The following is a 27,249-nucleotide window of genomic DNA, read 5'->3' on the forward strand; positions in this document are numbered from 1 at the left end:
ATTTCTAAATGTAGAACATACTCCTCAATCTCAGTCTCTCATCCAACATTTTTTGGTCATTTATAGGCTTAAGACATGCCCTGTCATTAACTACAGTGTTTTGTGGGGGGTATTTTAGGATAGAACAGCTCATATTTCCAGGAGAAGTACTTTTGCTTTGCCAGATATAAAAAATTAGCAACTCACACTTAAATATAGAATGAATGCAAAGGTCTTGTTTGTTTGGGGGGGGGCAGGGTGTGATTTAATTAATTGGAAGACCAGCTTTTACAATTCCACACTATTGACATTACCAAGCATAGATTGTTGTTATTCAGACAAGCAAATGCCAGGTTGAGCTCCTGATCTAGTGTTTTGTACCTAGAAAATAATTATAGGAGGTGAGGTAAAGGCCTATGGAAATCCTACGAAGAGTGCTGCATAAGTGGCTCTTTTTCTTAATGAGGAATATAATGTGTAAGATTGCAATATTTTTCTGTTAATATTTAAACATATTCCTCAAGCAATTTACTGCATCTATGCACATATCAAAAAGCAAGGGGGAGGATTTCCCCCCTTGCAAATTAAAATAGTGGCTAGAATTGAGGAAATAGATGAAGGTGATCAAAAGACTTGGGCTAGAGGTACAGGTGGGTCATTTATTAATTGGAATGTAATTAAAAATGCTGGTTGATTTGGAGTGGCTGCATCTACTCTAGTCACTGAATTTCACTCTTAGGTTGAAATTCACACATCCAACCACCAATTAGTTTAATATAACCAACAAGAGTCAGATTCCCAACTCTCCCTTCCCCCAAACCAATCAACCAACCAACCTTCAAAGCAACAGTTAAAACACAGCTAATAAAATAAAATAAAATAGCCCAGATCCCATCGAAAATTTTGCTGTTCAAGATTTTGAGGTTGGATCAAATCGACAGATGACTCTTTCTAGGCTAAATACTTTATCTACCTCCATTTATGTACACATAACGTTTCTTATTCCAAAGAACTAATATTCTTAACAATGGCTTGCCAAAATGTAGCCATTTCCACTTTAAGTGACTTACAGAACAGGCTTTATGTGAGAAAATGGAGAAGCCATATGTGTTTTACTTTAGGCTTAAGCCCTAATGCGGCCAGAGTCCTGGATGAACTGAGGTCGGGCCTGAAGCTTTTGGTTGCAGTTCTAGTAACTACTTAAATGAAAAGGGGATAATTTAACACTGATTCATTCTAAGATTTAGTTCAGATTTTCACTCAGAACTGTGATAGTATTCATAAAATTAATACGGCTAATGAAAAGAAAACTTCAAAGACACTGCTAATGACCACAGAGGCTTATCGATATTGGTGAAAAATAATAGATCAAAGCAATGATCTAGGTTATTTCTAGGCATCTTAACAATCAAACAGGTTTAACTGCTCGTATGCAATGAATAGAGTACAACATGGCTACTCCCATTAACTTTAAGTTGGTTAATTTAGTATATGCCTCCATTTTTTTTTCTCTCTGACCTCATCTTCTAATGAAACTTATCACGTTTACCAAACTCCTTTAACTTCAAGTAATTTGAATCTCACATTTTATTCTCATTCCTTTTATTCAATCCTTTCGAAAATATTTTAGTCTTCCTCAATTATGAAAATTGATTAAGCCTTGAAGTTTCCCAAAGTTCTGATTTCATGGCTGGACTCATGACTTGACTGGCAGTCAGGGGTTTCCCTTAGAGTTTAGAGTACTTTGCAAACTTACTGGACAGATTACGATCGAGTAATTCATCTCATTCAATCTGCTCTTCCATATACATAACACAAGTCAATGTTTGACTTTCTTGATCCTTATTTATAAGACAATACAAGAGGAAACCATGTGTGTATGTTTGAAATAGAAATGATACATTGCACAGATATAGTTCACCACGTTCTGGGATGGGTTGACAGTGTTCAAATGGGGAGTCGGAAGAGTAGGAACAGATGCTTTTTTTCCTTAATGGCTCTTTCTCTAATTTAAAATCCTTCCATTTATTTCCCTAAGATTTAGTGATAACTTTAAACACTTTAACTAAATTACCCAGCGGCTTGGCAGCCATCACAGAGGCAAATCTTTTTAGAAATCCTAGCAATCTGTTAGATCTTGGGTACTGTGATATAAAATCTGTGTGGCTCCATGAACAAAAATTAAATCAGTGCAATGGATACAAATACATAATGCATATGGCACCATCTCCAAACTGAGGGTACATGACCTGCCTCTAAATATTGAATTTCTATATCTTTTTTCAGTCATTGACTTTCTAAATTTGGGCCAATTTATTCTCATTATCTGTGAGTAAACCTACTTTGATTTTTTTTTAACAGTTATTTGATAATCAAATAGAGCCAGCCAGCCCTGGATCCTGATGTTGCTAGGATACACAGTTTGGTACTTGATGAAAGTATATCACTTCAAAGGGGAAAATTTTCAAGTGTCCTAGAAAATGACACTTCCGTCTTCCACTGTGGAAGACAGGCTCAATCCTAGAGCTTCTTGGAAGCTCTGCAGGACTGGCCTCCCATGCTTTGACATAAGCATCCTCTCTGAAGGGCTGTACAAGTACTAAAACTCGTCAGGTTGGTCTTAAAGCAAGGAACACACGTATTTATAAAAAAACACGTTTTCGTATTTGTTTTACAGTGAAGAGAAAAAACCCAGAACCCCCAGATTTTATGTACTTTGAAAATATATTTAAAAACATTAAAAATTCTATATTTAAAACATATATTATATGTTAATTAGTACACTTAAATAGAACTTGTATTTACAATAGGCTTCTGATGCGGTTAAGTTTTAATGCCAATTTTTTCAATAACATAATTATATAAATATACTAAAATACAATAAATATTTTTTTTTGTTTTACATGGTGAATAATATCTTTACCATAGAGAGAACAAGGCCACAGACATTTACTTACATTTTCAATGGGAATCACCATAAAAAAGCAACAGGCCTGCTGCCATGCATGAAACACTTCTGCCACAAAGAGACCACAGCAAGACTTTTAAAAAACAAAACAAAACGGAACGAAAATGAACAGCAACAGAGAAAGATTTTAACAAAATAAATCTTAGGTCAACATAAACCAACAAGCGTGTGATTGTGATGTATCTTGTTGGATAAGAGAGAGCCACTGACCACACGATTGCTGTGTCTCCTACTGGACCACTTAACAGATTTGGTTTTTGCAGTACTTTGAGACTGTGATAGGGACTTTCTCTTTTTCAAATAATTTTGTCCCTCAAAACAAAACTGCAAAAAGTTAACATACAGCAGATATTCCAAGTATTCATTACATGTTAAAAATAATTACAAAGATAGTATTTTCAAACAGCACAAATCTATGCTACATAAATTCTTCCTTCTTCTAGTGGCAGGTATTCAGATGGTACTGTAAAAGATAGTCTCGTTCTAAATGAAAAGACTGAACAAAGAGAAATAACTTGCTGACAGTGTCCCTCGTTCCCTGGGTCATGGTGGATCTCCTCTTTTGCTTATCCCTCAACCTACTAAGATGCAGCAATTTCTTGAGGCTTTCTGATACTCAGGGACACTTTCGGATTTGGGCAGTGGGCTGAATGGGCTTAGCACTAATTTTCATGGGGGAGTCCATTTTTCCCAAGACCACTATTCCAGGCTCCCAACTTGACTTCTTGTAACCCAAGATGGCAGAGGTGAGGCAGGGACTCTCTTCATGAACAGACAGGATGAGACAGGAGGTTGCTGTGGCCTTCCCTGGGGAGCAATACCTTGCCAGCTCTGTCCTGGCCTCTTCCATTGAGCAAGGCACCTTCAAGTCTTTGGTGTGCTGGATGTGCAGACACCTTCTCAAAGTCTTGTCTCTGGACAAGATTTTTTTATCGGTAGCCTTGATCATCCAACCTGAGTTTTGGGGCCTTGTCCTGTTCCCTTCCCCCTTACCAAAAGTTCTCAAAAGATAAAACCCTGGTTTCCTCAAGTCTGATTTCAAAGAAATAAGTGTTCAGGTAGCAAACATCTTGTAACTCATCACATCGATCTCATGATTATAATGTCCCATTTGTTTCTGAACCTGCTCCAGGCTAATCCAGCTTTATGCAAAATTATCCAGGGGTGGAGAGTGTTAAGTAGGCTTGAGCGTGGTCCTCCAGCGAGAACCTCTTAGCACAATTAGATAATGTAGGCACTTAAAGCGTGAGGTCCAAAGCAACTTGACACATGTCATTCCAGAGCCACCTCTGAAGGGCCCTTCAGAAGCCTCCCTTTTGGAATGTCTCAAGTACCATTCCCCACCCCCACCTAGACCTCAGGATGGCCACTCAGAAATTCCTCTTGCACTGCCCGGAAATGATATATCAGCTCCACATAGCCTCCATATGGCTGTTCAGTCTCATTTCACTGGCAGTGTGGACTCCTGTTCTGATCTAGGCGTTTCTGGGTCCATACAAAACACCACCTTTTGCTTGCAAGACATGTTTAAGCCTTACCATGATTTTTCTTTTTGAGCCTTACAATGATTTACCCAAATAGTAAAAAAAAAAAAAAAATCTTAATTTTTGAGTTATTTTTGGTTGTTTTTTTTCTCTTCTAAAAGAAAGAAATCACTGTTCTCTATGCTTATGAGTGCCACGATGTGGCAAAATTTGTTCACTCGTTCACAGCAGCGGTAAAATATTTCAGAGCGCGGAACTGATTTTTCTTAAGAGAAAACAAAACAAAAAGGAGACCGAAGGGGGAGGGGGGGAAAGAATGTGCTCTAAGTAAAGGCAGGTCTTTCCGACAAAAGAAGCTTTCCCTGACCAAGGCCCAAAGGGTGAATGAGAGCCTCGGAAGTACATTACGGGAACTGGAGTGATCACTTCATTCAGTTGCCTTATTTTTATTCACTTTCCAGTCATCTGATTGATATTGCAAACAAATTTACAGCAGACAAATGAATCTTTTATCAACCAGAATATATATATATATAGAAGAAATTCTTTCCTCATCCCTACTCCCAGTGGGAACTAAAAACAAAAACAAAACAAAACAAAAAACAAAACAAACAAAAAAACACAAAACAAACAAAAATAGATCCCTCCCATCCCTCATCCCCTAAGCCAGTAAAGCGATGACAACAGCACCTTGACACTGTTTTAATTCCAATGCTATCAGAAGTTTAAAAGCAGTAAAACAGATATAGTACTAACAAGAACGAAGATACTTACTGTCTAAAATGTAAACGGAATGTTTTGGTTCAAATTTTTGTTGATTTTTTTTTGTCTGTTTTCTGAAAGAGGACAGTTTATTATCAATTCACAATTAAAGCAGCATGCAATTTATTATTATTTTTTTTAAAACTTTTTACGTTTTCAATTCTTGGCAACGGCAAAAAACCACAACATTATCGAGGAATGTAATGCAGACTTTTTAAAGTTGTGCGCAAAATGACTGTTTCCCTTCTGGTCATGGATATGTCCAATAAATAGATTGTAGAACCACTGTACTGTATAAACTTCATTTATACATGCAGTTCATAAAATTATTTTTTTCTTAACTGAATAATTTACCCTGTTATGTATATATACAAATAGATAATTTTGTCTCAATATAATCTATACAACATAAATCCACTATCTTCCCCTTTTAATGGTCAATGTACATACACAGGAAGTGTCTATCCTTATGAACCGCCAGCCAATTCTCTTTTTGCTATCCATGGTAAGGGCCCGCACATAGGACTGGGTAGTTCGGCACTGGGAGTTCCAATGCCTCTTGTCTATGCCCCTGCAGCCCTCCTTCGTGTAACCCATGGGATTGCACTTGGTCTCGTAGAAGTACTGCTTCAGTTGGCCTTTCGACACAGGGACTTTTTCAAGGACCGTGACCGTCCCGCCTGACATGTCCACTGCAGTCTTTTTATCTGCCGCTGTGACCCACTCACTAATGCTGTCGCACACGCTCAGCTCCCCGCGGCGGGCGGGGTCAGAGTGGCGCCGGACCCTCATAGACATGTTTGCAGCATCTAGGTAATTTTTGTATTCCTCAAGCAGGAAGAGAAGAGGCGGCTCCAAAGGCACTTGACTACTGAGCATCACCCTGGAAGTGTACAAGTCCGCGTCCTTATTGTTTTCTTCATGGGGCCGAACTTTCTGGTCCTCGTCCAGCAGCTCTTCTATCACGTGTTCAAAAGTGTCAGCCAATGCTGTCAGGCCTCTCGAACCTGCCTTGGGCCCATTCACGCTCTCCAGAGTCCCATGGGTCCGCACACCTGGGTAGGCCAAGCTGCCTTGTCCTCGGACGTTTGCTTCTTTCATGGGGGCAGCCTTCATGCAACCGAAGTATGAAATAACCATAGTAAGGAAAAGGATGGTCATCACTCTTCTCACCTGGTGGAACTGTGGGGAGAAAGCAGAAATAGGACATAAAACTGGTTAGGACTTTCTTATGCAGGATACGACGCAGCCCATCTGATTGTAATTCTAGGCCATTCACCAAGGTCAAGGTTTTTTATGTATTGGTGATAAACTCCAGCTGTACCAGACACAAGTTAATGTCAGTAGTGTGCTGTATGTGGTTTAATATAAACCAGAGGCATGCAGTGTTTTCTCCGAGATTTAGAATATAAACCCAAGATTAGATGGAGTCTAAGCAAGTGAAAAAATTGTGGCTTCAAGTTCTCCTCCTTCCTCTCGCTTTAGCAGCTTTGTAAGTTAAATTTTTAATGATCTCTGCTCAGGCTGTCACAAGAAACACAAAATCAGAAATGTTACTAAGCAACAATTGCAAGTGTAATAGTAATTTTTTTTTTTCAAGTTAGCAATATGGTACTATTGCAGGAATGTGTGGCAGGAACGGTAGTGACCTGGGGGTTCTGAGTGGGCCTTTCTAGCTATGTGATAACTAGACATGAATAGCACAATAAAATAGAAGTCAGGAGGGCTATAAGGAGCCCTTTCCTTGACTTTTTTTCTCCCACAGAGATAATCTATTAGAGCAAAGAAGATGGGAGTGATCCTGTTTTACAGATAAGGAGAAACCAAAGGCCGTAGAGGACTTGCCTCGTGCCACAAAGAAAGTTCATATTAGAATTCGGGACTCCCAACCCCAGCTCCAGTATTTTCCCACTATACCTGGGTGGTCATAACCGAAAATGTTTTGCTTATTTCCAAACAGAAATCATTTTCTACACATTGATTTTAATGACGTGTCTATGCCTGGGGCCAATATGAAAACAATGTGTCTGCTTAAGAGAGAACTGGAAAAGTCAGCATTAAAAAGGTATCGAAGTCAATTTCAAATGCCTCCCATATGCGGATCCACATTTATCTCCTTAACTCTTTGAGCCCTTCACCCCTTGGCTTTTCTGGCTCATATACAGACACATCTAAGAAAGCTCAGCTTCTTTTTCATTGGAAATGGGGGCCTCTGTGTGTGTGTGTGTGAGCTCTGAGTTTATCATACCTTTAAAAAGCTGAGTGGCATATTACATGTTTTGGAATAGGCAGCCAGCACTTCTTTCTGTGCTTTTGAAGTTTCCTGGGAAGTCCCTTAACAGCACACCGCAAAATTAATCTTTTCCTGTTTGCCAGAGGGTTGCTATACTCTAAATTTGGCTCCACATCTACAAGCATGCTCTGGGAAGCCAATTAGAATGGATGAACAAGCAAAATGAAGAGATACCTACAGACCAAACCAAGGTTACTGTCAGATGGTGAAGGACTCCAGAATCACTTACCTGAAGCATCGCATCCCTTAGCAGTAAGACAAGCATCCCCCACTCACAGCCCGATATTCTAACTTTATTCCTACTTTCAGTTCTGGGGCACAAACTTACAAAAAGACACATACGTACTATTTAGTCCGTACACACACTGTGCCAGTTGGTAGGAAAAGGGACTGTTTTTCTGTCCACTGAATGAGAAGGCAACCTATCTCCAGTCAATAGGTCACACTACAGAAATGGCTGAAAACTCTGGTATCGAGAACCCAATGTTTCTTTTCTTTACTTTTACAAGATATCATATTTTCTCCCACTAAGAGACTTTCTTGTCAGCCCCAAACACCAGCAGATTTCCTTGTAGGTTCACACTCACTTTGCACATAGAGCGAGCACACTCAGAACTGCTTGCAGTGCACAACGGTCTGAGATTAGGAAGGGCACAAAGGCTTCAAACAAACACAAACCCATTCTGCTAATGCCTGGTCTTTTGTGAATGTTTTGGATTCTGCACCATCAAAGAAATGGATCCTCCAAGGAGGGTTCTATTCCTGGCAGGCGGTACTTTCACCATTGAATGAAAATCCTCTCTCCTAATGTTCCCAGTCCAAATTAAAACAACCCAAGGGACACCTCAAATGTAGGTCGGTGAAAGAATGCAAATTTAGAGTATTTTACTCCAGCCATCTGTATCACACTGGTAGAGATTTGCTGTGATCAGCTATCTTTTAATACCATATTTTATTAAATCTTCAATACCATCATTATAAATCACATCATTATAAAGAATGAAGCCAATTAAACTGTTTATCACTTAGAACACTGTATACTTACTGAAAAGATTTTCTTTAGAATTATTTGGATGCATTTATCACATATAACTTTTGCATGTACGTAAAAAATAAAGCAAAATAAATTGGTTAAGGCAATGACAACTATATTATAATGGCTGCAATGCCAACAAGAATAAAGTGACAACTGTAAGAACCCAATTTCAGAGAGGTTAAAAATATTAATAAAAAAAAGTACATCTTAGAATTAATGAAGCAGAGTAAGTTTAATAAGCATTTACTAAGTCCCCACACTAACTGCTTAAAATGGCCCAAGGTACTGAGGTATCTTAAACCACAGTTAGAAAACTGTTTTATTATCACTACCAGAGTAATGAGTCTTTTAGAAACCCTTTGTTTATACTTGACTTAAAGAAGTTCATCCTCCCTTTCACTGGTCTCATTTATCTTTTTATTAATAACTTTTTGGTTAAAAAAGTAGTTAGTACTTTATCATTTTCTCATCAGTTCCACAAGCAAATGTTTCAGAGGGACAGATGGCATCTGAGTAAATATTACTCGGCTTTCACCCTGAAGCCTACCACAGGCACCCCTCAAAGCAGAACATCTGCATGGATTCAGTAACTAATCACCTGGTGATAAAGCTCAACCCCATCCCCAGCCTTGCTCTCTGAGAGATACTTCTACAATGCTAACTGCCTACTCACTTACTAGGCCTTGAAGTCAAGTGCATCCAAAATCAAACTCAATACTTATTGTTGGAACAGGGTTACTTCCTGTGAACAATGTTATTTTTCTGTTTCTGACAATGGTTTCTAGATACATTGAACCACCCAGGCCACAGGCTAGAAATTTTGAAATCCAGTTTAATGATACATTTCTTGTATAGCTTTCAAATCCAATCAATGGAGAGGACCCTGCTCATTTTCTCTTTAAAACATTTCCCATGCATCCTTTTTTTTTTTTCTCCATCCATTTTCTTGGCTCAGCCCTAAATATCTCCTGTGTGACTGAAACATCCCCCTGATATACTTGACATCCCAATGTTCCATTCAGCTCCAATGACCACTGCCTGACAAACACTCTCATCTTATTCTCTTATACAAAACCATTTATCTGATTTCAAAATGTAGTCTCACCCTACTTAGCTAACTTTCCATATTACTCAATGTTTCATCACCTCTGCTCTGATCAGGAAAAAGTCCTTGGACTCCATATCCATAATTGCCTAGAAGTGACTTGTTCCATTCTCCTGGTAAATCCTTCGTCTCTGACTAAATCTCGCTTATTCTTCATGACTCAGTTCGAGCATTAAATCATATATGTATACCTTCTCTAATTACTCCAGCACACACTCCTTATCCTTTAAAATTCCATATCACATTTCATTTAGTACTCATTCCTACTCAGTTGTTAACTGCATTGCTAATTATGGTCAGTCCTCAGTGGAATGATAAGCTCAGTGAGGGAATGGGTCATTGCTGATCCCCTAATAATGCTTAACCCAGAATAATGTAATAGTACCCAGTAAAAACCTACTGATGAGTTTATTAAACCATGAGAAGAGACAGTTCTGACATCATTTCATGATGTCATCTGGAAAGCATCAGTGAACTCACTGAAATTATTAGATCAAGTATAGGCTGTGGTAAACCAAAATTATAAGCTGTAAGAAATTTGATGGATGGCAATTATCATCCATAAGCAATCTCTTAAATTTCTCTAGGAGGGTAAAACTTTACTTGAATAATTAAAATGCAAATAACACTACAACTACTGCCTGTGTAGCTCTAACATCAATAGAAGAGTTAGACAGTACTCAGTAATAATCATAATAGTAAAATTTGGAATTTTCAGTCTTTAAACTTTCTCTTTTTGGTTAATCTCTTCAATACTTTTAAGTACTGTATTAGGAAATCATAAAAGTTTAAGAGCTTCCATGACAATTCTCGTGTTTTAGTCCTTCAGGTAAATCTTTATTACACAAAACATAAAGAGGATACATAATATTGCTAAGGCCATTCATCCATGTATCTGTTCATACATAATAAATTCATTGGTGCTACCTAATTCTGCTCTAAGGCTTACAATAGTGTATAATTACAATCAACTCAACACATCTCTAAAGTGCTAGGAAGGATTTATTTAGACCCACTCTCAAAACATTAAATATAGTATACAGGGCTAAAAAGGAAATCAACAAAGTAGGAATAAAAATTAATTTTAAACATGACTTAAACATTCAACAAGATTAGCATGCTTTCCTTGTGCAGTAATAACTTGCATTTGTCTAAAAGACTACAGAATATTCACAAGCTTCATCTAATTTGATTGTTGCAAAGAGACAGGACAGATATTATTATCCCTATTACACAGGTGAAGCAATTGACGTTCAGAGAGGTAAAATAACCTCTCAGATATCACAAAGCTAATAGGTCACCTACCTTCTTGTCTAAGTTTTTATCATCTGGACATCTTGCCAGTTTTAGAATATTTGACTGCAGGGAAGAGAGAGGCTGTGCTACAAAGCATAGTCAAAGATAGATTTTATACAATATGGACACAGTTTTCAGCAGTTGTATGTATCCCAGGGCCCAACTTTTAAAAGGCACCACCATTCAGTTACTACTTTGTGGTACTGGATTAATCGTGATCTCTAAGACCCTTCCACCATAAGGCTTGATTACATCAGTGAATGGAATTTTAGACCTTGTGATCTTCCCATAAAAGAAAGTTTTGCAAAAATTTAGACAGGTTAGAAACAAGTTTCCATGGCAAATGGTAAGAAGGGGAACTAAACAACAGTATGGGTAATTCAGGCATACAGGAAAAAAAAAACCCAAAACAAGCTTTGTTCCTGGTCCCCTTGGGTTTTGTCAATGAGCATGTAATCAAAGAAAACACAGTTTACAGATATGGCTGCTCATCTTAGACAGTTCTGTAAGCTACAAGGATAATAGCAATGTTGAAGAAATTATCAATAATATTTAATTCCTAACATATATGATGCAAACTTATTAAAAGGCCACTTTAATGAAATCTCACAAATCAATATAATCTTTAATCTGTGTCCAGTTTCACTACATGCATACATTAGCCTTATTTTGTTCATTCATCAGACATGAAATCTACTTTCAAGTCTTATAGTCTAGGAGGGAGATAGTACACATAAGTAAGTAACTAAAATATAAAGGTAGAAATGACCCAGGGAAAGTATAGATAAAATTCGAGAAAGAGAAAGAGGTTACATCCTGTTAGAGAATGAAAAATGCTTTGTGAAGAAGACTGGCAAGGATAGAAAGAATTTAAACATATCTAGAAAAAACACCAGTGGATGGACGGCAGCTTGGCTAAAAGCATGGAGGTGGGAAGGCACGGAGTACATTTCTGGAGAGAAGAGTTCTGGCACGGGAACAGTGAGAAATAAGAGTGAATGACTGTTTGGAAGGCTGATAGTGACACTTAGGAGTCTGGACCTGCCTTACAGGCACGCAACAGCCAGTGAGAGTTTCCGAGCAGGGGAATGGTTTGAGAATCCCAGTTTATCATCATATGTAGGAAGAACCAAAAGAATGATAGACTGGAAGAGACAAATTAATTCATTGATTTAATTCTTAGTGGCTAATGAGCTTTAAAACTAAATATTAATCAGCGGTCCCCAACCTTTTTGGAACCAGGGACTGGTGCTGCTATGAGAATCTAATGCCTGATGATCTGAGGTGGAGCTGAGGTGGTTACGCTAGCACTGGGGAGCAGCTGCAAGTACAGATGAAGCTTTGTTTGCTCACCCGCCACTCACCTCCTGCTGTGTAGCCCGGTTCCTAACAGGCCGTGGACCAGTACCAGTTCTCAGCCCAGGGGTTGGGGACCCTGTATTAAGTAGTTAGTTACTTAAGTATGGGGTTGGGGTTAAGGGATTAGATATATCTTTTAACTTAATCAATTCATTCATTCATTCATTCATTCATTTTTAGGCTGAGGTGAGTTGCAAAAAGAAAGAGATAGAAATGCAGTGGGCCGAGTGGTAACTGAGTAATATCTACGTTGGCCGAAAGGACAGCACAAAGGGAGGTGGAGGGAAGGCAGGAATATAAACTCTCATTCCAGTTATAATTACACTGAACCTTGATTCCACTCAGCACTTTTAATTCAAAGATCTCCAAACACTTTGCAAATATTAAGTAGTTAAGACTCATAGGACCCTAGAGATGTAGGTAACTATAATTATCCCCATTTCGTGCAGGAGGAGAAAGGACAAGAGTTTTTAATCAACTCATCTGCTTGCTGTGGTTTCCATGATAGAACAAGGTCAGAACCTCGGATTCCAAAGGAAAACTAGGCCTTTAACAATAGGCACTAATTTCTTCCATCCCTCTGCATTATTTTTGTAATATTTTCCAATTAGATATATACGGCTTAGCTAAGAAGACTTCAAAACAAAACAAAACAAAAACACTTCACAGTCCTCAAAGAAAATAATTGGCAATTGGAATCCATAAACAAAATGGGGAGAAAAAAGCTAATCATTATACAGTTGCTCACCTACTTACCTGAATGACTGATCAATTGAAACTAATGAATATTTTAGTAAATGAAAACTGATAATGCAGATGTTCCAAAGCTTTAAAGAAGTGCTTTAAAAATGTAGTTTTTAATCATAATGTAGATTATGTCCAAGGGTATCCAATTATACTTCCTACAAAACACAGTCCTTCGTACCAGAGTACTCTCTGACCCCCTAGTACATCCATGGTGTTGAGTGACACCTGCAGACATTACTCAGCCTCACTAAAAGTGCCAGAGAAATCACTGGTTCTTAGTTCAGACCCAGAGTGATATATACATGTAACTACCATGAAAAAAGTATATTTCCCTGAATCATTAATTGGATAAATTTATATACATCTTTACTAGAAAGCACTATAGCTTTAGTCCTCTACTTACTCCTGGTATTCCCCACCCCATTCCTGAAAAAGTAAGGATTTTTCTGTTGGTCGGAGACCTACCTTACCTAAGAGTAAAACCAGACCATATTCTCTATTAGGATAGAGATTAGGTGAAGTGAGTTGTAATGATGGAATAATTTTGGAATAATGGATAGAAAATGCCTAGCAGAAGGACCAGGTTTGGGCAGAGAACACTCCACTTGGCATTCTAAGCCCAGACACAGCTGCCACCATCAAAAGGTCTCTAAGTGCTTCCATCACTACTTCCCTAGTAAACCTACTAGTCTACCGTTACCAAGGAGGAATCCCTGAAAGCTAGAGCCACCCAGAGCTGGCGGTCCTATCCAGGTCCAGGCCTCCTCCTTCTCCTCTTCTTTAGAGGAAACACTCCCCAAACAGTGCATATCTCTAGTCTCTAAGAAAGTCTTAGCATCAAGCATACACAAGTCACTTACATATCAAATGAGCAGGTTATCTAAAAATGTTTTCGAAAATATATTTTAGAACTTCTATTTTGTAGATTATAAGAACCAAATGGCAATTACCATTCAATTAAAAAGCCTAACCTCTTTAATTAGGATTCTGTTTCCTTTGGAATTTCAAGTGGGATTTGTTATAACAAACTAAAGGTCAGATTTAACAACATTCTACTAAATTTCCAAATACAATGTATTATTTATCAAATTCCTATACATGGTAGACAGTAATGTTAATTAAGATTATTGTCTACCTGGTTCCATGTCAGTGACCCACTCTTGTAAGGAAGAACTCGGAAAATTATAAAATGTACATCACATTTAATGATAGGTATTGATCTCTACAGCTTCTGTGTAATCATGGGGAAAAGTTTCTTCTAAAGGGACAAGGACTGGAGAAATAGTGAGTAGGGAGATACAAACATCATTGTAACGCAAACATTTAAATTATATTTAAACATACAGACTGAATTTATGGAAAATTTTCAAGTAAGAAATTCATTTTATACAACCTAAAGTCTCAAACTTCAGGTAACTTTTTGAGTTTATAAATTAAGTGTATTAATGCAATTCAAATTTGTTACTAAAAATACTACAACAAAAGGAGAAATTTATGGGGCCTGAAATAAGTTTTAGGCAACGTAGGTATGGAATAAACTTCCATGCACTAAAATTAAATGAAGACTGCTTTTCAAAGAGCTATCTACAGGCCAGCAGCATTAGCATCTCCTGGGAGCTTATGTGAACTGCAGAATCTCAGCTTCCATTCCTCCGCCCCATCCACCTGATCCACTAAATCAGAATCTGCATTTCAACAGGATTCACATACTGCAAGGTGATTCATATACTTATTAAAGGCAAGAAGCCCTGGAATAAATGATAAAGAGAAAGGAAATGAGAGAATTAAAGTCAGCTTAAGTATTGTGGTACATTTTGAGCATGCCATGGGCTTACCTGTCATCCTTCCTCCTTGGTTCAACTTATTTCACTGGGACATTTATTATGTGGAAAAATATTTTTGCTTTTCTAATGGTATTAAGCAAAATCTAGGTTCCCTTATGTCCACTGGCTTTGCCGCTATTGCGTTTATACCATAAAGTGTACGATACCAGAAATATGATTGGTTGAATGAGAATTTATAGAGTATTGTTAATCTAAATCTGGACTTCCAGTCAATCCTTAACTTTATCTTAATGCTACAAGGCAAGTACAAGCATAATTGGCCTCCCAGATCAATTACACAGCCTAACATCTCTCAATCAGAACCACACTGGAAATGGCCAGCTACAGCAGGTGATAGATTTCCAGACACGTTAATATTACTTTCAGTTAGAGGTCTCCGACCTTTATGGAGTTCTTTCTGTCCTGAAATGGTAAAACAAAGATAGGTAGGGTGAACTGACTCTTCCACTCAATGGAGACTTCTTATTTTGCACTTGTCCTAAAACAGATCCAGCTATCTCCTACGAAGTACCATGAAATTGAAAAAAAGAAAAGAAAAGAAAAGAAACTCACAAAATACCCCAACAGCAGCAACAACAATGACAAAACCCTAAAATATATGCATGTAAGAATCAAGCATCAAAATCTCCTATCCGACCATAAACTGTCTCTACTTCAATAAAGTATCCAGCAGGAAACCCAATTTTTCAGTTGGGTTCCAACATTTGGGACCATTTACTTGAAGACTGAAGTACCGAAAATGGTAAAAGAAGAAAGAAAAAGGAAAACTTTCCAAAGAATCAACATTTTTTAGTTCCACAACTTTATGAGGGATTTGATGGGGTAGTTCCATAAACAGAATTGGAGACTGGTCCACTATTTAGGCTTTTTACACAAAGAACAGCAAAGACAGCTAGTTTCCAAACACCAAGAAGTCACAAAGCTCATCAGTACAAGTGCAAATGACTCCTACTGGGAACCTTCTTAGTGTTGCTGTTAAACCATTTGCAAATGGGTGAGCCTGAGATGTCACAGAAATGAAAGGGTTAAACCCTTTCCCCCAGGCAGCGACCCAAGCATTATCAGGTTCCACCTTGAGTCCCACATAGTACAGATGTCAACACAGCCAAGGGACGGCCTCTTCCCAATTACAAACAAGGCGCACCTACTAACAGGGGATGTTATGAAAGCACAGCAGAGCACTGTCTTGGAAGTTCCTGGATCCAGGAAAAAGCGTGCTCTGTAACCAAAACATATTTAAAAATGAAAGGCTGCTGCAACAGCATTCTTTGTCCCTAAGGGGAGAGCATGCAGAAACTCTCTGAGACCAGAGGATAAAGGGAATCCCCTTTTATAAAATAAGTTTGCCATAAGGCAGAGATTGGGAACATGCCAGAACAATAATTAAAAAATAAAACAAAGCAAAGAAAGAGAGTTAAGACCAGTCCATCCTATTTCAGCCTCTTTCTTTAGAATTGGCAACTTTAAATCAACGGGTCAGTTTTAGGGTGTTGCTAGACCCTCAAGAGTTCCTGCCATGAGATGCTATGGGAATTTTGACAGCTGTGAGCCAACACCCACTAGACACTGTCGCCTCACAGTACATTCTTAATGGACTCCAGAGTTGTGGTAAAGGCATGCCCTTCTCAGTTTTTCCACAGATGGTGCTCCTGAAATTTTCCATAGCCAATGTATTCTTGCGGTTAATTAGTTACCTGAGCAATTTCCATTATAGAACGAATATCTGTACATAATTAGAGGTAGGTCCAAACTGGAAGGCTTCGATGTCGTTATTTCAGAAGCTCTAAAATGAGAATGAGATGGATAATTCTCACCTGAAGAGACCTCTCTAGATTTGACCCTATCCTCTGAGTACATAGAACATTAAATATAAAAAGGCAAAAGAGAGGTGAAAACAGGTGTGGGGAGAAATTGGAAAGACAAGTTGCTTCCGGAAACAAAAGAATAGCATTCCTTTTAAAACTACTATCAAGAAATCCTAGGGGAAAAATAAAATTAGCAAGAGAAGGCTATTAGCTCTCTGTTGCTCACCTTGATGAAACCATTTTCAGGAATCGGTTTGTTAAACTCCACTCAAGTGCAAATGCACACACCACAGCCCTTCTTCTGGGATGCATAGTCATACCATACAGAAGCGCGTGGGTAGATGCCAAAACATGTGTGGACATGCCACCCTTTCTGTAGAAACTCAATGTTCTGAGCGTTAAGGAGGATTAACCTTCTGTACACACAGAGAAAACTGGTGGTTCCACACATCCAGTTGTCCTTCGGGTTATTTTTGTATTCAACTCTATAATTTCTTTTAATTACTTACTGTAAAGCACGGGAAAGCGCTCATTATTTGTAGCTTAATGCAGAAACAAAAATAATTGAACATGCTCCCCTGATCACTCCCCAGCCCAGCCCCCAGCTCTTCTAAGCGTCACTGTTCATCTGAACAGCACATAAGACAGTTTCCGGGCCCTGTGTACCATGAGCCATGTGGACCCTAGTCAAGACACTGGCCGCGATCCAGAGCTACTATAAAATGCAAGGAAAATATTAACATCTCAGATGACAAAAGATCCATATGGCTGGCCAGAAAATATCCACATCACTTAAGCCAATGGCATGCACCTATATGGAATCATTCAATTCTGCGGTTCCATGAGTATCAGGGCTCTGAGAACATCTGTTCATCTCCATCCTTTCTCACTAAACACTGATTCCTACAGAAGACGTGCAAACTCAAACACCAATATGTTTGTCTATGCAATGAAGTGAAGGCTGTGTTCTACATAGTAACTATAAATAAGTATGTTATTGGTGGTGGTAATGGTGGTGTGAATGAAGTGAAGGCTGTGTTCTACATAGTAACTATAAATAAGTATGTTATTGGTGGCTGTAATGGTGGTGTGTACGGGGTGCGGGGGGGGGGGGTTAGAAGGGGCTCTGGGAAGCTGGATAAATAATATTAAAGTTCTCTTTGTATTAAAAATGATTAAAAATAATAGCTAACATTTATTAGCTATGAGGTAAATAATTATCTATATTTACTGATGGCTGAGGCTCAGAGAGGTTTAGTAAATTGCCCAAGACCATACGCCCAGCATGTGGTAGAAATGGAATTTGAATCAGGGCTGGCTTGCATGCCTCTTTCCACATGGGGTCAGATGTGGGTGTGATGTCTTATATTTTGAGGGAGGTCTACTTGGCCGAGATATCCTGCAGACCTTATGCACCAATTTCTTATTTAGTTAAGCAAAGCCCCAAATGATCATTCCTGATAAGCAGTCTGTTTGCACACTAAGTCCACAGAAGTTGACAGTAACTCTAATTTTTTTTACTACCTTCTTCCCAATATTAAATTATTCCCTCAAGGTACCAATCATACATGCATACTTAATAGGGCATAGTGTCAAAACTATGCAAAGATAATCTGGTTGAAATGTCAGACAATGTCCGGCCCTCCATGCCCTGAGAAGATCTCTTTGGCTACTGGAACAATGCCACATGCTGTTCAGACCAGTAACCACAACTGCCAAATACACCTGTGTCAACTCCACTTGATAAGAATGATTTCAATCAAGACCCATGTGACATAAAATCTTCCTTTTTAGTACCCCAATCTAATCCCCTCAAAGTCTGGAGGCCTGATACTTGTGACCCATTCCATTTGTTCTGTTATTATTCAATAGAGCTGAGAGTCTGAGATGTAAGTAAAAGAAAGGTACAGGAAGACAATCTCAAATTTACTCTCAGGAGTAGTTCAGATAACTAGTCAGGACCACTAAAAACAGATGGTCCAGCATGGACAGAGTGGCAAATTCTCACAGACTGTGACAACAAGAGCAATAGAGTCAAAACAGCCAAAGGAACAAGGGTCATGGAGTGGAGACCTCACGTGGGTTTTCTGCCACCAAACTGGTACCTGGAGGCCCTTGGCATGAGCAGCAAAGGCAAAATGGACCCCAGAGCCAGATTGAGTTGATGCAAAACATATTGCTAGGTTGACATCCTGAATGTGTGTGGTAGGTTAGATGATGATGGCACAAAAGACAGAACACCTTGCTTCTGGCCATAGTCAGCCCTTGGAAGAGTGCAGACTTCTAGAGAAGCAACTGCAAGCAGCCTGAAAACAAAACTGGAAATGCCTGTTGTGAAAGCCTCCACAGGTACTAACAAAGGAAAATGCGTGTGTGTCAGTGATGTGTCAGCTAGCTTGTGGCAGTCCACCCTTATGCCTAGGAATTATTTCTCCTGTAGACCAGATACAGTCATCAACGCAACTCTCCAAGTGCAACTAGTCCATACGGGGGAAGAGGAGTGGCTTTCCTTTTTTAAAATAGCCCTGACAAAATTTCTAGGAAAAAGAAGAATGTCCATTTGGTTTGAAAACTACTCTGCCAGGCTCCATTTACTACACTTTTCTATGCAGTGAAACTACAGGGATTTTTTTTTTTTTCCCCTAAACAGAGTGTCCTGTCCTCAGAGAAAAATAAGACTGAGAATCAATTTTTTTTCAATGAGACTATGGAGTTATATGAGGGTGGCCTGGAATATATGCTTTTCAAAATTTGGAGCTGTTATCTAGGCTATAAATTTTGTTTTTGCATGATGCCCTATTTGTATAATGCAGGAAACTGCCTGGCAACTTTAAGGGAGAAGTCTAGCAATATTGTGTTATAGTTCAACATTGACATTGTACCCTGGTAGTTTTAATTTATCCTATAAAGTACTAATTTTTTCATTACAAATCTTGGAGGAAGTGCAAAATCATTCTTTAAAAGAGCATTCCCCCTTGGGTGTAAAAGTTTGAAGTTTAGCAAGTCCTCCTCTGTGATTTAGGATATATCTCTTGACCTCAGATCCTAGAAATAATGTTAACAGCTGGGAAACAAGGGTTGAAAGCCTGGTACACAAGAGCACTGTGGTGGTACAATTTCCTTTTCTGTTCCCATAAACACTGTGGTGCTCTTAAGATCTCGCATTGCTAGTTAGGTGAATAATGAATGCATGCTCAACTTTCCACTGCAGGAAATTCAGCAAGTGGCAACATGGGTCCAATCCATGTGTGTCACCAGAGCTGGAGTAAGCCCATGGCCACAGTGAGACATTATTTCCATTGGAACTGATGCCTGCACCAGCTCCTGAAACTGTGTAGTATTCTCACTGCAAACCAGGGGCAAGGTAAGAGACTGAGGCATCACTTAGACATTTGCCTCCCATTTCTCATCTTTCAGATTGACAGGTACTCTATTGGTGCATTCTCATACACTGATGGTGGGAGTACAAACAGTTCAAGCCCTTTGCAGGATAATTAGGCAATAAATATTATCAAAATTATAAATGAATTTTCCAGCTGACCCAGCAATTCTACTTCTGAGAATAAATGTAGAGGTACAGGTAGGTACACATGTACAAAATTATATATATGGTTATTAATTGAAACAAGAGATCTAATAGCAAAAATACTAGAAATAGCCCAATTTCTAGCTACAAGAAAGTAGATTAACTATAGTGCATACTTACAATAGAATCCATGAAACTGTAAAGAATAAGTTAGTTCCCATATTCGGAAATGGAAAACTCTCTGAGAGATACTATGATAAAAGCAAGGTGCAGAAGAGTACATGTATGACATACTATCTTTTGTCACATGACACTAATACAAATGACCACATATATAGATGGTAAGTGGCACGTGAAACAAGGGTGGGCAAGGAACAGGCAGGGCAAGGCTTCCCAGCGTAGACTTTTTACTATTAGTTTGATTTTGGGATCATGTAAATAAATTAACTATCGAAACATTAAGTTAAAATATGTTTAACCTAGAGGCTTCACTTTTGGCCTCAAAGACTCTTCCACACTGATGCAACAGACACTCAAGATTGACCAGTTCCTTTGCTGTGTCCTGGTGGTGGCTACGATCAAGAAGTCCAGGACATCTCCCTGGAAGAAACTGGTACAAGGTAGGACAGTTGCGTATAGAGGACAGTCCCAAGTTCTGGTCTGCCTTTCCCACTTACTACTAAGTTGATCTGTGAGTTTTTACCAACAACTTTGGCCAATTCATAGGTGTTCCTTCATGGGTAAAACGATCTAAAGACTCAGCTGCCTCAGCTCTGTGATATGAGGAGGATGAATTCTAGTCTCACCTGACTCACAGCATCTTGCCAAGGGTCATCAATACATGAAAGAGGGTTCTGTAAATTGCAAAGGACAACTCTACAAACAACTGTTGTGAAACATGACACCAGCCTGGGGGATGACCATGGCTAAACATAGGAGGGGAATGAGACTCATTCCCCCAAAGTCCCTGAGACTGAGATGGTGGGAAGGAAAGAAAACTTCCAAAAGATGGAATCTAAACATAAACAGAAAACAAGAGCAAGTTGTCAAAGAAAGACTTGAAGTGGAAGATACGCAATTAAATGACTCCATATGTGGTCATCTCCAACTAATATATTGCAAATTCTGTAAGCTTAACAGGGAAATTAGGGACACATATATGGGAGCAAACTTTAAGAATACGGACATGAATACAAACGCAGGACCCACGTGAAATAAATGATCCAAAAAGATAGCTTTATTCTTGGTTTTCAGTGTAGCTGTTGGAGACATGTGCCTGTTGCACACAGGTAGGCCTCCGACTTTCCTCCAAAATGAGATGCAAACTTCAAACACTTCTAAAAATGCTCCCTAGAGGACCTTTTACCCTAAATTTAGAAACTGAATGAAAAAACACTCTTTAAAAAGAAAAAAAACACACACACAACTCTTCTCATGTCCATATGTACAGTCATCTGGAAAGCAGATCTCCCATTAAATAGGTGGTCAAAGCTGCACTGTGATGTTAAACTCATCATGAAAATCCAAGGGTGGCTTTCCTCACTTTCCTGAACTGAAACGTTCCAAGAGGTGGGAGATAACCACAAGAGGAAGTTCACTGGAGGTGTCCTAACTCGGTATCGCTATCTAGATGCCTACTTAGGAAACCGGAGGGCTATGTGAAACTCAAAAAGAAAGAAAAGAACTTTCTATTATGTTTAAAGTCGTTGTGCAAGGTGTCTGGTTCCTGCCGGGTCTAGTAGTCTACAGGGTGCAATGTATTCTGGGACCACGTCTAAATAAATGATGGACCTTGACTTTAGTCCATGTTGGAAAGCTCCAATGCCATTTGGGGTCAAATACAACATCCTCTCACCACCAGCTTTATGTTTTATAGCAGACCCTGTTTCCTTACAAAAATTTCTCTAGGAGGCTTACTACCCTATATTATTCCTAGTCAATCTCCTCTGGCACAAGAGGCTTAAATTCCCTCCAATTAAGAATAACACATTATATTTTAGTAAATGATTTATTCATTCAGCAAAAATTATTTAGAACTTACCAAGTTTAGAGGCACTTCGCTTTAGGAAAATCAGTTTCAAGGCTGCTTCATGTAAAGTGGGAGTAATTAATTAGGTAACTCAATAGATTTCTTCAAGTGACTGAATGTAAATCATCACTGATTTTCAAGTATAATAAGAAAATCAGAGACCTATGGAGGTAGATGCAGTCCCAGCTAATTATCCATAGCATTCAAGGGAAGTGTTTCAGTGTTACCTCAATTTTACATAGTTAATCATTCAGAGGTTCACAAGATCAAAAACAATTCTTTAAAAAAATGTTTATGGGAACACAGAGACAATGAGCTGACACTTCCGAGGTGTATGTCAGGGTCAAGGATACAAGCTCATGTCTCATCAGCAGAGCTCTGGTAGTGAAGCTGAAGGTCATAACTAGCTGTGTTTCTGTCCTTCCCTCATGTGAAGAAAACTCAGGTGTAGCCCACATTTATTCCATGAGGGGAAAAAGAACCACAAATGTTTTTAAAGCTCCATTTCTGCTGCTTCTCCCTTCAGAGCAACAAGGTTGCCCATCCCTCTGTGGTTGGGTTATCTGTGAAAGCATTTCATTTGGATGTCAACTTGTCAAACTAACATCGTAGGATGATTGTGACTTAGCCTTCTCCTAAAATTTTCCTTTCAGCTTTTCTTTCATTTAACAGACATTCTCTGAGCACAGATACCTGAGACACTAAAATAAAGGAGACAGAACCACTGCGTTTGGGGATTTCACTGTTAAGGGTGGGGATGGGGAGCGGATTAGAGACATAACCCAGCAAGTATAATTCAAGGTTGTACATGCTATAATTGACAAAACGTACGAAGACATTCTCAAAAGATGGAATGAAAAGAGAGGCAGTGGAAAGATGACAGAGGAGAAAAGTCTGTTGGGCCAGGTTTTTGTTCAATATAGATCATATTTTGTAGAGTAAAAGATTATATTACTTTATCTGCTAACCTCTTAGCATCTACAAACCATAAAGCAAGACACAGTCTCCATGAAGAATTTAATGTTGGTGAGCTTTGGGGGCACATAAGCTGGAAACCAAAAGACTCATTTATCTATACTTATCTAGAACTGATTCCCCAAGGTGCTTTTCTAGCTGAATACGACAATGCTGAAATTTGTATCTTTTCCATGAGAGAAGGACATGTTGAATTATTTAGCAAGTACCTACAGCACCGCCTGCTATGTAAGTGTCCATCAGTTGGCTATGTGCTATGGGGACTAAGATAATGTAGGAGATACAGCTTTTGCTTTCAAATTGCAAAGACTAAAATACATGGGAGAAAAAAAAGCTAACATAAGATATTTTCTTTGGGACAAATACTCATTCAACTTCGAAAAACATGACCATTTATTCAACGTCCTACAAGTATATATTTGGAGTAAACATGTCTCCTCCCTTTGGGATTCTGAATTGAGTTTAGAATAGAAACAAGTTGCCAAACAGGAGTCATAATACAGGATCAGCCTCATGTCAGTAAAGCTGTGTTAGAAAACACCATGGGGCCTATTTCCTGCTATCTAGAACCAAAGCCCTGGGACCCACACAGCTGGAGGCAGAAAAATGGGAACTGAAGGGGCAGAGATCCTGGCAGGGCCTGCAGAAAGCCAGCCCTGGTTTCATCGCTTACTGTAGAGTGGGCTAGAATGCCAGGACGCTACAAATTTGGGCACAGTGGTCCTACAAAGCAAGAAAGAAGTGGGCTCAATTTCAGCACTTTGGTCTGTTGCTTTGATTTATATACCATACAGTCCAGGAGATGACAAATCTAGTGGATCTCATCAGTCAGATTACTCACTCTTCTCATAGAAAGGAGCAAGTAATGGGGACAAGAGAAAGGAAGTCCCAGAATGCTCCTCTGATAAGTGTTCAGTTTTAGGAAGCAAGTCCCCTTGTGGAAATACAGGATAAGGAAAAAGGATTCCCTTAACATTATTCCAGGCATAGAGAATTTAAGTAACTTGCCCAACATCACAGATCTAGTAAGTGTTGGGCCTGGAATCAACCTTAATCATCAGGCCAAGGTAGGCAGGTATCAGGCCTCAGCTGCCTCATGAAGTTTCTGTTTAGGAAGGGTTTCTTTAAAGTCAAAGACTACCCCAAGTAGGATATTCTAGAATATTTCTCTAGACTAGAACATTATATCCACGCTGCCAGCATAGACCCAACACAGAGAAGACACCTAATAATGATTTAATGGCTATACAATTGCTTATATTAATTACTTATTTACTAAATTGTGAGATATAGACCATAAATGACCTAGGAATTCAGCTAGGGCAGATTTATTCTGGGGAGGAGACTTTTTAGAGGAAGTAGAATTAGAGCTGAGTCTTGGTGAATAAGTAGGATTTAGACAGTTGAAAGGAGGAGACTGTCATGAATAAACGAATTAGACTCCAAGGATTGCAACAAAACAATTTTGGTCTTGTCCACTTTAGTACAAAGTAAAGCAAATTTAGGTTTGAAGCATGCTGATAAAGTTTTTAATTGTCTTGATAAGAAGTCATTAATAGGTGCTCTTTTAAGGCCAGAAAGTGGCAATAATAACGACAATGGCTGAAATTCATTACGCATGTACTATACCAAGCACTGACCTGAGCACTTCTTCACATGCATTAACACACTTAATCCCTACCACTACCCTGTTAAGAGGCTGACGCATAGAGATTTGAAAAAATGTGTACAATGTGACAGACCTAGTAAGTGGTGGACCTAAAACCAACCTGCTCCTTGGGCCCAGGAATTGTCCTACGCCTTTTGCCCTCACATCGAAGTTTCTGATTAGGAGCTATCTTTTAAATCAAAAAGACTATCTTCAGCAGTCCTCCCTCTCAAAGCCTCTGAATTTCTGATTATTTACAAGGCTGCCAATCCCTTCTAGTCATGCTCTGATCCAAGTATTTGGACAATAAAGTAAATGATAAATCTCTCTAAATCATAGGATATTCGTTTTATTTGGCTTCTAGTGTAATCCAAACTTTCCTGTACATCTGAACCACTTGTAGATGTTTCTAAACATAATACATGCCCAGGCTCTGTCCCCAACCTTTGAATTTCAGGAATTAGGACCTGATAGCTATATTTTTTCAAAGTTTCACCTCTATGTTACGTTCTCCAGTAGTTCAAATACTAAGATCCCCAGCATTAACCAAAATAACTATGAAGCTCAAGGAACAAGACATCGAAAATCATATTCTTTTTCCTTCTCAAGTTTTTTTTCCCCTCCTTAAAAAAGGAAACTAAATTAAAGAAAAAAACTCCTTAGAATAAACATTTTTTATCTTCTTTGACACATAGAGGTCGCCAGTCTTAGCTCTAGAGAGTGAACACAAGGCCAGGGTGACAATATTAGCCTACACTTGCGTCAAGCACTCACATTAATGTGTCAAGGGTGAAATATGGTTTCTCACTTGAATATTTCAGGTTATGGTTGTAGATAGCCAGAATAACGGTAAGAGAACCAGGTTAGGAGAAGTCATTAGGCCGTAACACTTGATCTGGTCCTACAGCCATGCATCTTGGGTGAAGTTATTTAGCTGCCCTGAGCTTCGGTTTCCTTATGTTACATAGGAATGACGTCTGCCTGATCTTTTTCAAAGGTAACTTGTAGTGTCAAATGACATGAGACATCAAATGGATGCATTTTTTAATGTACGGAACATTACATCTTTGGATTAGATTATTACTAAAATGTGCAATCTTGTCTATGTATGACTTTAGCCAAAAAAATCGTGTAGGAATGCTAGTGATGACAAATCAGCTGGTACCACTGCCTATTGGAGCATTTCACCAGGGTAAGACTTTAAAATCTCTGATATTCCTTGAAACAGTGATGGTGAAGTTTCTCCTAGATTTTTACAGGAGATTGGCTCTAAAAATAATCTAAGGCTCTTGAATAAGAGACACTCCCAAGTTTTAAGAAAGTCACTGTCAGGAATGTGGAAACCAGAAAAATAAACCAGTATTTTAGGAAAAGCATCTAAAAATCAGTTGTACTATGATGACAAATTTTAATGATTAATAAAACCTTTAAGATAAGGTCATCCTGCATTGCTTCTCAACTTTTATACATCTATAATTATTTCTAAAAAAAAAAAATGTGCAATAGGAAACATTTCACATAGAAGTATCTATCATTACAAAATAAAACATGTTTTGACTAATGTTTAAAGGCAAGATAGTATTCATTACACTGATTTTTCTGCCTTCTTTTCCTTCTTTTCAAGATAATCATAAAATCAGCTTCTAGTAAATGGAAGCAGTCTCACGATATGAGTTTATTTAGGGGGAAATACACAGGATTTATACACACTGTCAAATGAAAGACAGACTCCTGAATAATAAGAGACCTGAATATGTCCTTGAATGTAAGGAAAACATCTATCATGAAATCTGTGGAAATGAATAGCATTATTACAAGAGTTCTTCACAAAATAGCCTCAAATAGCAAGATGTTTAAGACAATGTCTAACAAGTATTTTTGTCGTCATAATTTGAACGTGAAATATCTGAAAATCAGGGGTCTAGAAAAGATCAATCTCTTGAAAGCAAAATAAGTTCTCCCAAAATGTTATAGTCCATAGTATGGGCTGGAAGTTCAAAAATAACTCAGAGAATTTGTTCAACAGACTTTTTTTTTCCCCTAGATCAGGCCTCTTTTGAAGCGAGTATATGAAGAGGTATTGGAGGCATTACGTGAGAGAATCAATGGAGTTCCTTATCAAGTAGCTCCTGAAAATGAATGGATCCATTTAGGAAAAAGAAACCCCAGCTAGTCCAGTGACCAGCACCCACTGGGCACTCAGTTAATGCTTGGTGAATTAATGAATAAAAGAATCATCTCCTATGTATAACACCTTTACTTTTTTTAAAGAAAACTTTGAAACAGAAGAAAACAGGCATACAACAATATAAACTATAAAATACGCCATATCCTAAGAGAGATGTAAATAGTAAACTGTTTGCTTTGCTGACTGACAATATGTATACTTGAAA

General features: G+C 38.5%; 1 protein-coding gene across 4 annotated transcripts in view; it reads right to left on the reverse strand.

Annotated features, from left to right (window-relative positions):
* Window positions 1-2,706: 2,706 nt before the first annotated feature.
* The window catches only part of BDNF (brain derived neurotrophic factor), a 53,452-nt gene continuing 28,909 nt past the window's right edge, over window positions 2,707-27,249 (reverse strand). For 2 of the 4 annotated variants that reach the window (XM_015586433.2, XM_006907989.2), the window contains exon 2: window positions 2,707-6,375. In XM_015586433.2, coding sequence (XP_015441919.1) covers window positions 5,611-6,354 — 744 coding nt within the window. In that variant the 5' untranslated portion in view covers window positions 6,355-6,375 and the 3' untranslated portion in view covers window positions 2,707-5,610. The remainder of the gene's footprint in view (window positions 6,376-27,249) is intronic. The other 2 variants (XM_006907988.2, XM_006907990.2) reach the window with 1 other exon arrangement.

Source organism: Pteropus alecto, unplaced genomic scaffold (assembly GCF_000325575.1).
Source record: "Pteropus alecto unplaced genomic scaffold, ASM32557v1 scaffold71, whole genome shotgun sequence".
Classification (NCBI taxonomy): Eukaryota; Metazoa; Chordata; class Mammalia; order Chiroptera; family Pteropodidae; genus Pteropus; species Pteropus alecto.